A 14362-nucleotide genomic window follows, 5' to 3' on the forward strand; every position below is an offset into this window, starting at 1 on the left:
ATAAAGGCTGGCAAGAGAGCAGCAGGAAACTTGTTTCAAAACTAAACTATGAAATGTTATTTATATTTATGACTAAAGATTGATAATTGTTTAACTCCAGTATTACTAGAGCTGGACAAGCAGATACAGATCAAGAACAGGGACAGGGTTGCTGGTGCCAGATGGCCTGGTTTGAGCATTTCAGAAATTGATTTGGGATTGCCCTGCACAGCTACCACAATAGCTTTCACAGTGGGGGAAAAACAAAACCTCATGCAGTATTTAAACCCATAGATGACCACAACACTGGCTCAACAAATTTATAGCTGATTAGAACATTTACCCCAAAGATATTGTTTAAACTTTAAGTGATGCACATTGCCCATATCTGCATGATGTTCATTTCATCTATCGACACATGATCTGAACTGCACAAAGAAGCAGTTGTACAGGTTTTCCTAATTAAATTGCTTTTGAAATGACATTTTGATCACCATCAACACCTGTTTGGGAACAGACTAGCCTTTAGCAGAAATGGTTTAATTTAGTGCACAATTTTATTGCTAACTTGTACCAGAATAAATTAAACAAAAAAAAAAAAAAGCATACCATGCACTAGAATCTATTTTACTAAATACACATTTACACAAATGACATCCAGTTGATAAGAGCTTTATTTGAAATATTACAACATATAAAAACTACATAGAATTTATTCCACACCTCAGAGTGGAGATTGCAAACACGATTAAAATTACATTTAGAAAATGAATAAAACATCACTTAAATGGCACTGCACAAACTGCACGTTCATAGAGAGGCCAGCTGAGTGGCTAGGCTCAACACCAGCACATGGGTTAAAGGAATGAGTTGAATAAATGGGATGTGAGAAACCTATGTGGAATTATTCAGAGGATTGCTACTCGCATACCTCCATCTTCTCCTGTTTCACAGATTCTGAAAGAGAGAAAAAAAAAAAAAATTATTGAGAATTCCTCTGATAGGCTCCGACTATGTCAAGATTAAAACACTGACATACCTGTAGCATCTTCCTTCACCTTTTCCAGAACGCATTTCTTGATTTCAAGTCCAATGGCTTTAGAAAGAGGTGGAGGCACTGCATTTCCAACCTAGCAAAAAAGCAAAACATGTAAAAATAAATACAAATAAATCCAGCTAGTGCAGTGAACAGGTGCAGGTACATACCTGTCTGTGTTTGTCCAGGATATTGCCGAAGAAGCGGTACGTATCAGGGAAACCTTGCGAACGAGCACATTCCCTAACACTAACAACGCGGTGCTGTTCTGGATGAAGCACACGCCCCTGAAACATACAATTAGGAATTACTTTGTAAGACATGACTGGTCGAATTAATAGGAACTGGCTTCCATGTATATAAGGATTAAAACTAAAGAGCTGATCAAATGCAATACAGTTTGTGAAAAATAAGATTCCATAAATCAAGTGCATGAAGATTAAGGAGTGAAATTAATTGCTTTAATAATTTCTACAGAATATAAAAAAAACAAAGTGTTAACGGATTCTGAAGAATATAAAAACTGCATCTTGTATTATCTGTCCTTTCATGGCAGGTTTTCCTAAAGCAACTAATCAGGAACAAACCACTGAATAACTTGTAGACTTAATAACAAGCAATTCAATCCAAGCAAATCAGTGAAAAGTTTCTAGGTGTTCTGGTGTTGTCTTCAGAGCTGTACCTGCTTGCCCATAGGCTCAGGGTTGGTAACTGTGGTGCTAAAGAAGCCATCCCACTCCAGCCTACCATACAGTCCAGCCCAGTGGTTATGACGATTACCCGTGTGAGGCAAGCACCATGGAATCAGTGTATTGAACTGCCTGTCTGCTGGGTCACATGGTTTACCTTTTGGGAATGAAAGACAATGTCATGAACGAGAAGTTTCTGCAGCCATTTCTCTGCACCAAATAAAACTGACAACACACCTTCAGAACAAGTACACACTCCTTTGAGGGCACCAGTGGCATTACGGCCATTTTTCTTGTCCAAGTGCGTGTACCGCAACTTCTTTGTTGTTGTTCCGTCCCGTAGTCGCACCTCAATGTTAGGCAAGTCTCTCCAGTCAGAGCCTGGTGCCAAGGGGATGTGACGCATACGTGCTTCGACCAGAGCGCTCATGTCCTGTAAGCGTCAAAAAGGACAATGTAACAGTAAACATGTCAGTTATGTAAAGTACAAGATGGTTGTGGGCAATACCCCAAAGCAAAAATATGATCGCCATGAGGTGTGGAAGAAGTGATCCATCTACTTGAAAAACATGCCAGGTGTTAAAACCCAATTTTGATCCAATATAGCTGAAGCAAATGACTACCACCTACAAGAATTGAAAAGATATCTCTTGGAAAGTAGACAGCCCACGAATTAAGTGAAGTGTAACATTCAGGTCATCCATCACAACTGTTTTGCACAAACACTTGTCTACTTAAAAAAAAAAAAAAAATTGCATTCATGGAGTAATACAGTAACTAACATATCCAGTTAACATTTCTGTAGATTCTGTGGGGTCCATATAGTAACCCGTTTTAATTTATTTCTATGGTTTCTTGAAGTAACAAACTTTGTAAATCCAAGACCTGTAGTGCTGTTACTATTTAAATCAAGAGTTCAAAGTTAAGAAATAAAGCCTACAGTCATGCCCAACAAATTATCTATCAAGGTACCATAAAGAAAACCATGAAAGTCAGACTAACCTTACAAATATGGTCCCTGAGAATGGGCTGGTATTGTGCACCCCGGATGTGTCTCTGGAACCAGGATTGTGGCTCGCCATTGTAGGAAATCTCCAGAGCAGAGGCTCCGTTGCGGATCTCTGGGAGGTCCGACATGGTGTCCCGGACTGTAATGGTTCGATAAATACCACCATTCCCTCTGTCGAAGCAAAATATTAGAACACAAACCAACATTATATCGACATTTACATCATTTGGCAGACACCCTTATCCAGAGCGACTTGGTCATTTTTGTACAGCTAAGTAATTGAGGGTTAAGGGCCTTGCTCAAAAGGCCCAACAGTGGCAGCTTGGTGGACCCGGGATCGAACTAACAACCTTTCGATTGTTAGCCCAACACCTTAACCACTAGGCTACCACATGCCCACATAGGAAGGGCGGAAATAAATAAATGCTGGAGTATTTACCTGGTGACATTGGAGACGTATTTTTTGTCATCAACCACTACACTTAGGGAGCATGCTCTTGGAGCAAACACATGCAGTGGTTCTGGGTAGCGTGGGAGTTTTTCTCCTGGAGCAGCAGCCAGTATAATTGCCCTGCGTCGTGTCTGGGCTACTCCATACTGCCCTGCCTAAAAAAGGGGAAAATAAATAAATGGCAGGGGAGATTTTTCCATGCTCAATATTTATCTTTGAGTACTATAAACACTTACTTGTAGTACACCAAATGTGCACTGGTAGCCCATGCGCACAAGGCAACGCAGAGTGAGTTTTAAGACCATGGAGCGCTTAAAGGACACAAAGTTCCTGACATTTTCCAACAAGAAGAACTTTGGCCTGTAGTAGTCACAGTAACTGAAAACAAAAACACATGACGTGTCAATATTGCCTAAAAAGAACACTCACAGGCGGAGAAAAATTCCCATGGAATGTCGGTATGAGGCATTTCATTTTATGATGTACACCAAGCAACAGTAAGAAAACCATATTGCACATGTCCAGTATTACTGCTACTTAAGCAGTAATGCAAAAGTAACTGCTACCAGCAAGTTTACTTCCACCAAGGCCATTTTAGTCTAGTCTGACAAAAAGGGCAATAAAATTTAACACTGTGGCTACAACAGATTTTTGGCACCTGATGACCCAGTTGAACTACTGACTAGATTTAAAAAAAAAAAAAAAAAAATTGCTGACTCATGATTTCAAATTGGTTTGGAAAATGTAATTGTAGAAAAACTGAAGATTAGCAATGTAATTTAATAGTTTACTTTCAAATGTTTAACACTTGAGGTTTTTAATATATAGAATATATTTTCAGGCAGAGGACAATAACCTGTGGGTACAGTCTATACTGACCTCAAATAAGAGACAACAAGGGAATTCTTAAACTTTGAGTAAGTGCGCGAGTTAAAGCGATTCATTCCACTGAAGCCTTGGCATGGTGGCCCTCCACACAGCATCTCCACATCACCCTTCTGTGGGAGTTTCTGGCCAAGGGAGTTGGTCTTCTCTCCAGACATTACAAGCTTGAGCAAAACATTGCAGTCCTCTGTGAACACTGTGGTTCCTGGGTTATTTAGCCTGAAGGCCTGTGCAGCAGGATCCCACATCTCAATTGCCCAATGGGTCTCAGAGATATCTAGTAAAAAGACAAATGCATCAGTGCATACCTTTTTTTTTTTTTTTAAAAAAAAGGGAGAGATGGGTGTATGGAGGTAACTGCAAATGGCAAGGACTTACTTGCTTGATGAAAGCCTTCAGACAGACCACCACAGCCAGAGAACACATCCAGTGTGCGCAGTTTGTGGACTTTGAGTTCTGGAGTCTCTTGCTCTTGTGCATCCTGTGTGGAAGCTTTTCCTTTCCCTTTACCTAAACAAAAAAGTAGCAACATTAACAAATGTCTTGACACAATGTACAAAATTACATAACTCACTTTTATTGAGCTCGACATTTATACCTTTTCCCTTTCCTTTTCCTTTGCCCTTGTTTACAACAGAGCGAGCATGGTTTGGTGGGTCCTCGAAGGTTTTTGATTTGGCATTGTAGGCCTGTGGTGAACAATAAGACCTTGTTTTTAAAGGGAATGCTATTTTAATAGAATTAGTTCTGCAAAATAATCTCTGCAATCTTTGGCATAATTTTTTTTAAATCTCACATAAAGGAGGGACAGTGCTTATTACAATAAAGTTATCAAAGTTATTGATGAACATTACTGAAAACGGTGGTGCGATGAGCTGCTATTACCACACAAATGCATAGTAAAAAGGATAGCAAGTTGGCTACAGTTTTACCTCTAGGAAGTAAAACCGATCAGGTCCACCACTGGAGTACTCCTGCACATTCTCCACCAGGTCTTCACCATACTCTACACGACAGCGACCGAGTACATCGACCATGTTCACAGACGCCTCTTCATCACTCCAGTAAAGTAGGTTTACATCAGTGTGGTAGCCTGCCTTTGGCCCCTTGTGGGTGTTCTCTGGTCTGAAAAGAATGGTGTTAAAATTTATGTACAATACAAATGCCACCTTACAAACCAGAAAGAATTAATAGTTATCAGTATGCAGCTTATGGACTGATGTTCATTTGCATTGTTCATGAATACTTGCCGGTAGAATTTGTAGATGCGTAGTTTGACTTCTGATGCATCTGGCTTGCCATTGCTGCGCTTTGTACAATAAATCTCTTTAATTCGACCAATACGGAATGGCTCTGGAGCATCCAGATTGGATCCCTTAATGTAGTCTGAGGATTTCCTGTAGTATTCTGGATAAAGGTCCTCATCCACATCCTCTTTACGATGAGGACGTTTTGCCGGGCTTGCAGATTTCACCCTGGTATACAGATCAATTGTCAAAAGTGCCAACTGACAAAAGGAACAGATTCTGGTCAGCAGATTTATTCAGATTATGGGTTTAACCTCAGACCAGTTCAAATAAAAATAAAAGTCCAAATATGATCAGATCTTCTGGTACGGTTTAATTAGACAAATCAAAATGAGTGTTTTTACAGTATTTATCTTCCACACCAGATTTAAACAATTTGATTCAATTAAGTGGTGACTGCTGTACAACTTATAGACATTTGGCAGAAAAGTTTTTAAAATGTATTTGTGGACTAAATTTGCTTTGTTCTTCACTTACCCAAAGTTGAAAGCCTCAGGTTTCAAGTATACACCATCTCCCACTCTGTACTGCTCCCCCTTCAGGCAAGCCAGGGAATACAAGACCTTAGTGTCATTCTCCTCATCGAGGGGATCAACTACACGAGGCACCTCTTGATCCTGTTGCTCTGCATTTCTAGTGCAGCTGGCACAGAACCTGCATTTAAGCACAATATGGTTAAAATTAAATCAAAAGCCCTCTGCATGAACTAATTCATAATTATTGGCTTAACAAATAAACTGACCAATTTTATTCTAATGTTAATAAATATCCAAAACGAACTTGTATTTGGAGTCTTCCTCTGGGACGACCTTGGGTGGTGTCTCAAAACGAGCAAACTCCCCATCATACCAGAGCTGATAAAAGAAACTTTTTCCATCATCCTCAATGACTTTTATGACATCAATAAGTCCACCCTGAGAGAGAGAAAAAGTAACTAGTTTAAACACACATTTAATATATATAAAATAAATAAATGAAACTAAATGTACAAAAACTTCACACTGAATATCCATGACTGAGCAAATTCATCATCTGTCGGTCTCCTTGTAATTAAACTTCCATTTCTATTATATCAGTCTGTACTCTCAAAGCCAATAAGCCTAATGGCAAATTTTCTATATTTCATAATTTGGCAGTTAAATCTCAGCATAAAATCCAGTGGAAATCAGCTGTGTGTAGTAAAAAGTCAAAGAGCAAGCAATCACACCTCCATGAACCAGTCATCTGAGGGGGCCTTGTATAGCACATTAACTTTGCCATGCACAAAGCTCAGCTGCATGTCCTCACACTCATCCACAAGGAAAAGCTCCAGAGGGTCTGAGGACTCGCCAAGAACTGTGTCTGTTCCACGGCAGAACCAGTGCGCGTGAAACATCTTCTCATCTTCCTCCCATAAAGCTGTAATCCTTTAAAAAATAACCACCACAAGTAAAACTTCAATGCCAGGCAACCTTTGAACTACATCCTTAGAGACAACTTGGAAACAAACCTGACTATAACTAAGAACAGGACATGAAAAATTCTAAGATTACTGATCTGATTTTTACTCAATCATTTCTCTTACCTACCAAAAAAAAAAAAAAGGATCTAAAATGTGATCAATTCATATTTAAATTTTCATACTTAACACACAATACAGCTAACTCAAAGTATAAGATTTTCAGCATTAGTTTTTCATCACCCAAATATTCCTTTTCAGTTTGAGAGCATTTTGAAAGTAAAATGGCCTTTCAGGCAAATAAAGAGCACCAGTTACCTGGCGAGGTATAGGGCATGAGATGGGTCATCCGGGCTAACAGACACACAGTCTCCAACTTCCAGCACCTCATTTTCCACACGTACTTTCATATAGTAGTCACGTTTTCCTTCTGTCTGTGGGAGCATTTAAATAAACCATTCAACAAGAATGCAACCAAGGCTGTAAAGTGGTACTAACCATCTAATGTATACATACCTTAATGGGGTCTCCCACCCAAGTGATCTTATTCTTGGTCTGCTTTTTCTTAGCTTGGGACATAATCTTTGATGCGTCTTTAAGTGGCAAGACATCATCCTCATCAATATTTTCATCATCCTCTGCTTCCTTCACTGCCATGTTGGGGCACCTGGATAAAATGCATTTTATCTGTTTACCTGCACTTACAAGTAGTACACTTAGACACATTAAACTTATGAGCAAAAAGACGTTCGTACCATTTCTCCCTCGAATAGACAAAGACTGTTTAACTGAAATGGTATCTGGTGTTCATTAGTATTACTCACAACCAAAACATGCTGTGGAAAGTATGAGAACACACTACTAGGTTCCCAGGATGTTATACACTGACTCATTTAAAGATAAGCCTATGCTTAAAGCATGGCACAAATTCCAGAGACTGTCCAATTGAACATTAAAACTTTCCATGCCGCAATATTACCCCCCACAAAATCTCAGAAATAGAGTGGAGTTAAGATTCCATTTTATTTATTTTTCACACATGGTTTTGTTCGATCTTTGTGGCAATTATGTATACCTCCTCTTTTGACAGGCCTGCTTGCTGCGACCACTGCCTCCAAATTTGATCATGTCCTTACATGTAGAGCATTTACCACAATCAGGGGCTTGGCACACCTAGAGGGAATACAGTAAAAACTTATTCAGTCATTATTAATACAAACTGAATGTCATGGCAAACCCATAACCAAGCCCATGTGGCCAAATTTAAAAAGATTTTCAGGGAATATGCTTGCTCACAACCTCAAACCATGAATGCTTTTGGGACACCCTGTAGTACGCCATGAATAGGGGATAAATGAAACCAAGAAATTGCAGCCATGTAAAGGATATATATATATATATAAAAACACGTCCGAATAGTGAAAATCAAAAGGTATAGATTGATACTACTTATACAAGGTTTGAACACAAGTTAAAGCTCACCTCACAAACCCCACAGCGCTGTCTCTTGACTCCACCCTCTTTATTATTCTGCTCAATCTGCTCTGCAAAGAAGGCATCAAAGATCTGGTACACAAGCTTTGTTGTGGTAGCTTTTGTTGGACCCTTGACATCCTTCTCAATCTTTGTTGGATGACGAATAGCTTGTCTTCTTGCTGCTCGCCTGGAAAAGCAGAGTAAAATTGAATGAAGGGACCCACATTTTTAACACAAATACAGCTGAATGACCCTTACTGCCTAAACAGAAATGAAGACATGCATTTTTTAATGATGGGAAAATAAAAATCTAAGCTTGGGCAGGCAGGGTGATGCAAGCTTTATTGAAACTCTATTAAAAACATCTTAAATTTCCAAAACTACAAGCAGGGATTTTTAAATCTTTGTTGGTATAAAAACCTGTACTGACAGCACCTGCTTGTGGACAAAAATAAAAACACCCCTACTCTACAGAGCTGTTTCAAACACCATAATGAGAAAGTAAATTATGAGCAGTGTGACTGATACATCACCCATCCCTTACAGCCAATCAGTACTTCCTACTACATGTCAGCATTAAAAAAAAAAAAAAAACCCACACAAGCAATCCAGAGGCGCAAATTAAGAAGTTTACCTACCAGTAGAGCAGCATGCTGCATTAGGGAATGCCAGAGAAGCATTAGACATCAACATGGCACAAGCAGCAAACAACCCATTTGTAAAACTGAACCCAAACCCACATCAAATTTGACAAACAGTAATTGAACAAAAGGTGAAAAATCAGCTTTAGATTGAGAGAAAATACAAATGCCCATCTACAGGTCAAGAAATTTTAGAACTTTCCTAGATATTGCATACCATACATACAATTTACAGTATCTTGGGTCCAAAAGAAAACCAGAAAACCAAAGAGCTTCAAAATTTTCTTGGCATGTTAATTGGTCCAGAAAATGTTCAAACAGTTAAAGAACAACCTTTTTTTTTTAATAACCACCACAACAACTCCTATACAACTTCCCACACAAGAGGCCAAATCTATTGAACACAGCCTTAACTGCCGTTACAGTGCTAAATCTAATACACCCCCCCATTTGCCCCAGCCTACCTCTTGCCCAGGGTGACTCCAGCCAATTTGATTAGGTCTCTCATGCATGGGGTTACAATGATGGGCTGTTCGTCAGAGTCTCCGGCCTCATCGTAGCTCTCTACCTGCTCCACGACAAACTGGGCATGGCGCAAAAGTGTGTCCTCAGTGAAGCGATTGAAGTTCAGTCCAGCTGGGGGGACTGTGGTCTGTAAAGGGATAACAGAACCCTTTCTGAAAACCGCCGAACTCCTTTTCATTAACTCAATGAAATTTTAAAAACACCAACCTCAATTTTGTTCAGGAGGTCCTCATATGAAGCATCTTGGTTCTTCTGAAGAAACTCAACCACAATCTTACTCATGTAGATTTTCTCCTGCATCAGGGCAAAGATCAGAGAGTATTCCTCACTCGGCTCCATCAGGATGTAGTCAGCAAACGCTGTAGAGCAACAGACAAACCATGAGCAGCCAAAGCAAAACACTGATTACAATAGATTTAAAAATGACACCTCATAAAACTACCTGTGGTGAAGCCAATCAGAGCTTTCTCTCCTCCATCAAAGCCAGTGATCCACCAGGCATTGATTGGACCCAGCTTTTTGGCAGGTACACCACCTTGGAGACACAAATATAGCATTTCATACATAAGGAGACAAATATACCTCATTTAGCATTGGTGGATCATCCGAACGTACCATCCATACAAGGATTGTCATCATAGATGGGCTTGACTGCACAACTGAAGTACAATTCAACATTCTTCTCGATGAGTCCAGAATCAAAAGGACACAGGTGGCCACGTTTGTCATAGACACTGAACAAAATCAAAAGAAAATAATATAGCAAATGGAAAATTGAGGGATTGAAAAGATCTCAGTAAACCCCTTCTCCTCTTACCTAAAGTTAGTAATTTTGTGTTGAGGCAAATCTTCATAACTTTCAAACCCATCTTCATTCGAATCGAACAACGAGAGACGCTCATCTGTTAACATCTCAGGTTCATCAAGCTGCCAATAAGATACAAGAAAATAAGGATTTTATTTTTTCCACCAGCTCTAAAATGGGATGGGAACCAAATGTTACCGCATCATCAGGATCTCCCTGAAAAAACTTCAGGTCAGAGTCATCCAGGTACTGCCTGCAATCAGGACACTTGGGGGGAGGAGTCTGAAATAGCAGAAAACAAAAATGTTAGAGGTTTGTGAATTGGCGTACATCAGGACAACATGCTGGACAGACAACAGGTAAAAGTTAAGTGAAATGAAAAACATCACACCTTGGCTGTGTTCAAAGGCTTGGTCTTCTCAGCATTGGAGTTTTCAGTGGTTTGTCTGAGAAGTAAAATAAAAAATCCTTTCAAGCATCATGGCATTAATGCTGCCTTCTCACAACCGAGTGCCTTAAAGACTTGAATGACAAGTACAATTAATTTTAAACCTACTTCTCGTCCACTTCTGTTTTAAGACGCTTTTCTTCACGGGTCTTCATTTATAAAAAAAAACAAATTAGTTAATTCAAAATCAGACTTTAGCACATAACACAAGAAAACACACTATTACCTCCTCAGCATCATTTTCCTCAGTGTTAACCTCTGCATCACCATTTGTAGCTTCGTTATTCACCTCATCAGACTTGCGCTTGGGCCTGCAGGAGACATTTCAAACTAGTCATAGCATATATATATATATAAAAAAAAATTAATTTTAATCCATTTCAGATATTGTCCTTACACTCTTGAAAACATTGACACGATCGTTTGTTGTTTTCCAGAGTTGCGTGTGACCCTTGAGCTTGCAGGAGATTCTGCCGTTTGGATCAGAGAAAAAGTTCAAATTGAAGGCAATTAGTTGAGGGGAAAAAAAAACCCACAACTGGACTGCAACAAAAATCAATTACTCACTTTTAAGCTCAGAGTCCGCTTTGCTGCGTCTGCCACCCCTTGCCTTTGATGTGCTGGGTGACTTCATGGTTCCTCCTTGATCCTGAGTTTCCATGGCTCTCTCTTTTTCACAGTTATCTTTATGAGATCCATTTTCAGAGAAGCCATTCGAGTGCCCGTTCTGCTCTGCCCCATCGCCGTGACCTTCCTTGCCCAAACTTAAAACCTTCTTCAGCACAGCTTTCACTTCAGATGTGTAAACCTCCTAAAATAAACAGCGAGAACATGAGGAAGACGTTCAGTCACCACTTTTGTGTTTTTATTTATAAGCACAAGAGTCACTCACCGTTGTAAGTTCAGAGTTTTTCAGTCTGGCCTCAAGGTTTTTGAGTTGAACCTGAGTGTCATCACGCAGAAAGTCCTGCAGTAACCTGAGCTTCTCCTTCACGCAATCCTACGGACAACAGTCATTCGTCTATCCGTCACTAAAAGGGTCCTCCAGCTATTTTTTTAAGTGTATAAAATCTTTGTTCTTAAAGAAGAATAGCTATTTAAACTAAAATGAAAAACCTCTGGTCTCTCAAGATTAAACACAACCGTCAGAAAAATCAGCACAAAGTGGAGAATGTAAAAACACCGTAAAAATTAGTGTAATAAAAATGTACACTGTACTGATCTACACACGACACCTTAACTCATGCATGTTCAAATTCACAAGGGCTTCACAAGTACGTACCTCATCCGACAAACTGTTGTCATCTTTATCCAGCGCATGCAATCTGGAAGTACAAGTGCCAATCATTAGAGCCAAAAATAAACATCGTTCAAAATAAAAACACCACATTTACCGATATTGAAATGCCTCAAAGGGTCCCAACAGTAACAGACTGAATGTTTATTCTCGTTTCTCCCAAGTTTAGATCCTTGTTGTTTCGCACCCCATAAAGTTGCTATGCTCAGACGTTTGGTCAGTTTCAGTCGTTTTAAGTGAAGTATCGCGATAATGATAATATCAAATCGCCACACCTCACCAGCCCTACGTCATGTGTCCTAATTAAATCCAACGTTACAAAAAGCTATAAAAAGTTTATACAAACTTAACAACTGAGTAAAAATAAAGGACCTGTCATGCAGGAAAAACTAACTAGCGAGTCCTATCGGGTGTGTGTGCAGCTTGCGGTCGCAGTTAACGGTAAATAAAACAAGACAAATCATGTGGGAAGTTGACACGCGGAGGAATAACAGTAAGCAGCCATATTATCATCCTTTGGCGCCAAATTCAGCCTGCAGGATGACAGCGGGCGCGTGAGCCAAGTTAGCTACCATGCTAACACACAGACCAAAACAAGAAACATGCTAGGAAGCTAACAGCAGCTAGCAAGCTAATGTTCGTTATACAGAAAAAAACCCCACTATGATTTATAACAAAAGTTAACGGACACAAACTAACCGTGCGTTTTGTAAACGAGCCCCGATTTGAGGATAAACAGTTTTGTTATTTATTTTTTTTAGTCTCCATTTTGTTTTTTTCCCCCCCAGCTAACATACCGTTCTTTTACATCCTCAGGTAAACACAGCGAGGTCCTGGTAGGCATTTCAGAAGATAAAACGACAACGAAGTGCGGCCTCGGAGAAATATGGTTAAAAAATTCAGTTAAAAGCGAACAGGTTTATAAAAACAGACAGGAATAAGAACAGCAGCAGCTTCACCGGGACACGGCTTTAAACACTGCCGTGTGTATGAGCGTGCGCGCGCGCGCGGGCCGCTTTTCGCGCGGCTAATACAGACCGTACCATGAGTTCAAAGAATAGGGTGAACGCGAGTTCTATATACAAAAATCAATAAGGCGTCTGTTTATATAAATACGTTTGCAAACTATTACAGGAATATAATTAGTACTCTATAACGAATGCGTCGTTCGTTTAAAAAAAATCACTTTTCACCGCTATGCTATTACCAGATCATTTTATTCAAAATACCTCTCGTTGTAATGGAATGGTCCAAAGTGACGTTTCAGCAAAGCGTCCACCATATGATAGATAGTATTGGAGTGTTGCCAGATCCTCGTGTACTATAAAGAATAAGAATACTTTAAATACTGTCAGAAGTTGACAGCTTTTTTTATTTTTTATTTCCCAGGACTGAATTGACATATCAGTATATATAGTTACTGAGGTTATCAGTAACTATATAAATATTAAATAATAATGGTATAACAATATAAAACAGTTTAACTCTAGGACACTGGTGAATACAATTCGAATAACAACATGTTTGTAACATTCATTATTCACTAATTATGGCTATATTTAGGTGAAAGTATTTCACTACATGTCGTACTTTGTATGATTGTGTAAGTGACACGTTTGAATACAATTTAAATATGAATTTGTAAACATATTTTTATAACGGTCTCCTTAAAATGGCTTGGATAAAGTTGCATTTAATATTACTATATATGTTTCAATGCTAGTCATGGTGAATTTCAGCAGCTGTATTATTTAGAAGGGAATGTAAAGATATGATTCTTTTTTGGGGAATCAGTATGAATGAATTGTTTTGAAACGTAAATCTGGCAACCCCATGTGGTATCCCTGTGATTGGTGCCATGAATGGCGGGAGATTTACAGCACTGAAGCAGTAATGCAAGCTGTTAGCCTTGTGCTATCTGGATCCTTCATCTATTCTGTTGTTTGTATATTATCCTTATACAGATTCAGATTCCTGGCCTCTTCGGGTCTTTTAACATTTGCGGTCTTTTATATGTGCTATAGATATGAAGCGGCTCAACCATCCATCTATCTATCTATCTATCTATCTATCTATCTATCTATCTATCTATCTATCTATCTATCTATCTGTCTGTCTGTCTGTCTGTCTGTCTGTCTGTCTATGCAGCTGGAGAAGGTGAAATGCAGAATCTCCTATCTATCTATCTATCTATCTATCTATCTATCTATCTATCTATCTATCTATCTATCTATCACCTGCTCACACTCATCTATCTATCTATCTATCTATCTATCTATCTATCTATCTATCTATCTATCTATCTATCTATCTATCTATCTATCTATCTATCATGTCTGTCTGTCTGTCTCTATCTATCTATCTATCTATCTATCT

At 39.1% G+C, this 14362-nt stretch overlaps 1 protein-coding gene across 1 annotated transcript; it reads right to left on the reverse strand.

Moving 5' to 3' along the window:
* Positions 1–635: 635 nt before the first annotated feature.
* dnmt1 (DNA (cytosine-5-)-methyltransferase 1) lies at positions 636–12979 on the reverse strand. The gene is made up of 34 exons (XM_027155085.1): positions 12784–12979; positions 11972–12014; positions 11582–11689; positions 11257–11500; positions 11087–11159; positions 10916–11000; positions 10798–10838; positions 10633–10687; positions 10440–10523; positions 10254–10363; positions 10052–10170; positions 9879–9971; positions 9644–9795; positions 9376–9563; positions 8277–8457; positions 7870–7967; positions 7311–7461; positions 7113–7228; positions 6564–6762; positions 6137–6270; positions 5834–6010; positions 5300–5524; positions 4982–5174; positions 4648–4738; positions 4428–4559; positions 4044–4326; positions 3401–3542; positions 3153–3319; positions 2707–2884; positions 1942–2137; positions 1698–1861; positions 1186–1302; positions 1019–1109; positions 636–936 (listed from the first exon to the last, which is right to left on the reverse strand). Exons 1-34 carry the CDS (start codon positions 12828–12830, stop codon positions 899–901), a joined length of 4515 nt encoding a protein of 1504 aa, XP_027010886.1. The 5' UTR covers positions 12831–12979; the 3' UTR covers positions 636–898.
* Between the last annotated feature and the right edge of the window lie 1383 nt (positions 12980–14362).

The sequence above is a fragment of the Tachysurus fulvidraco genome, chromosome 24 (assembly GCF_022655615.1).
Source record: "Tachysurus fulvidraco isolate hzauxx_2018 chromosome 24, HZAU_PFXX_2.0, whole genome shotgun sequence".
Lineage (NCBI taxonomy): Eukaryota > Metazoa > Chordata > Actinopteri > Siluriformes > Bagridae > Tachysurus > Tachysurus fulvidraco.

What these genes read in the sequence shown, in the direction of transcription:
- dnmt1 (XM_027155085.1), bottom strand. Translation starts at nt 12,830, where the DNA reads ATGCCTACCAGGACCTCGCTGTGTTTACCTGAGGATGTAAAAGAACG. An exon ending in GCACATTTGGTGTACTACAA is followed by an intron (nt 3,320 to 3,400) that starts GTAAGTGTTTAT and finishes CCCCTTTTTTAG; the next exon opens with GCAGGGCAGTATGGAGTAGC. An exon ending in GGTGAAGGAAGATGCTACAG is followed by an intron (nt 937 to 1,018) that starts GTATGTCAGTGT and finishes TCTCTCTTTCAG; the next exon opens with AATCTGTGAAACAGGAGAAG.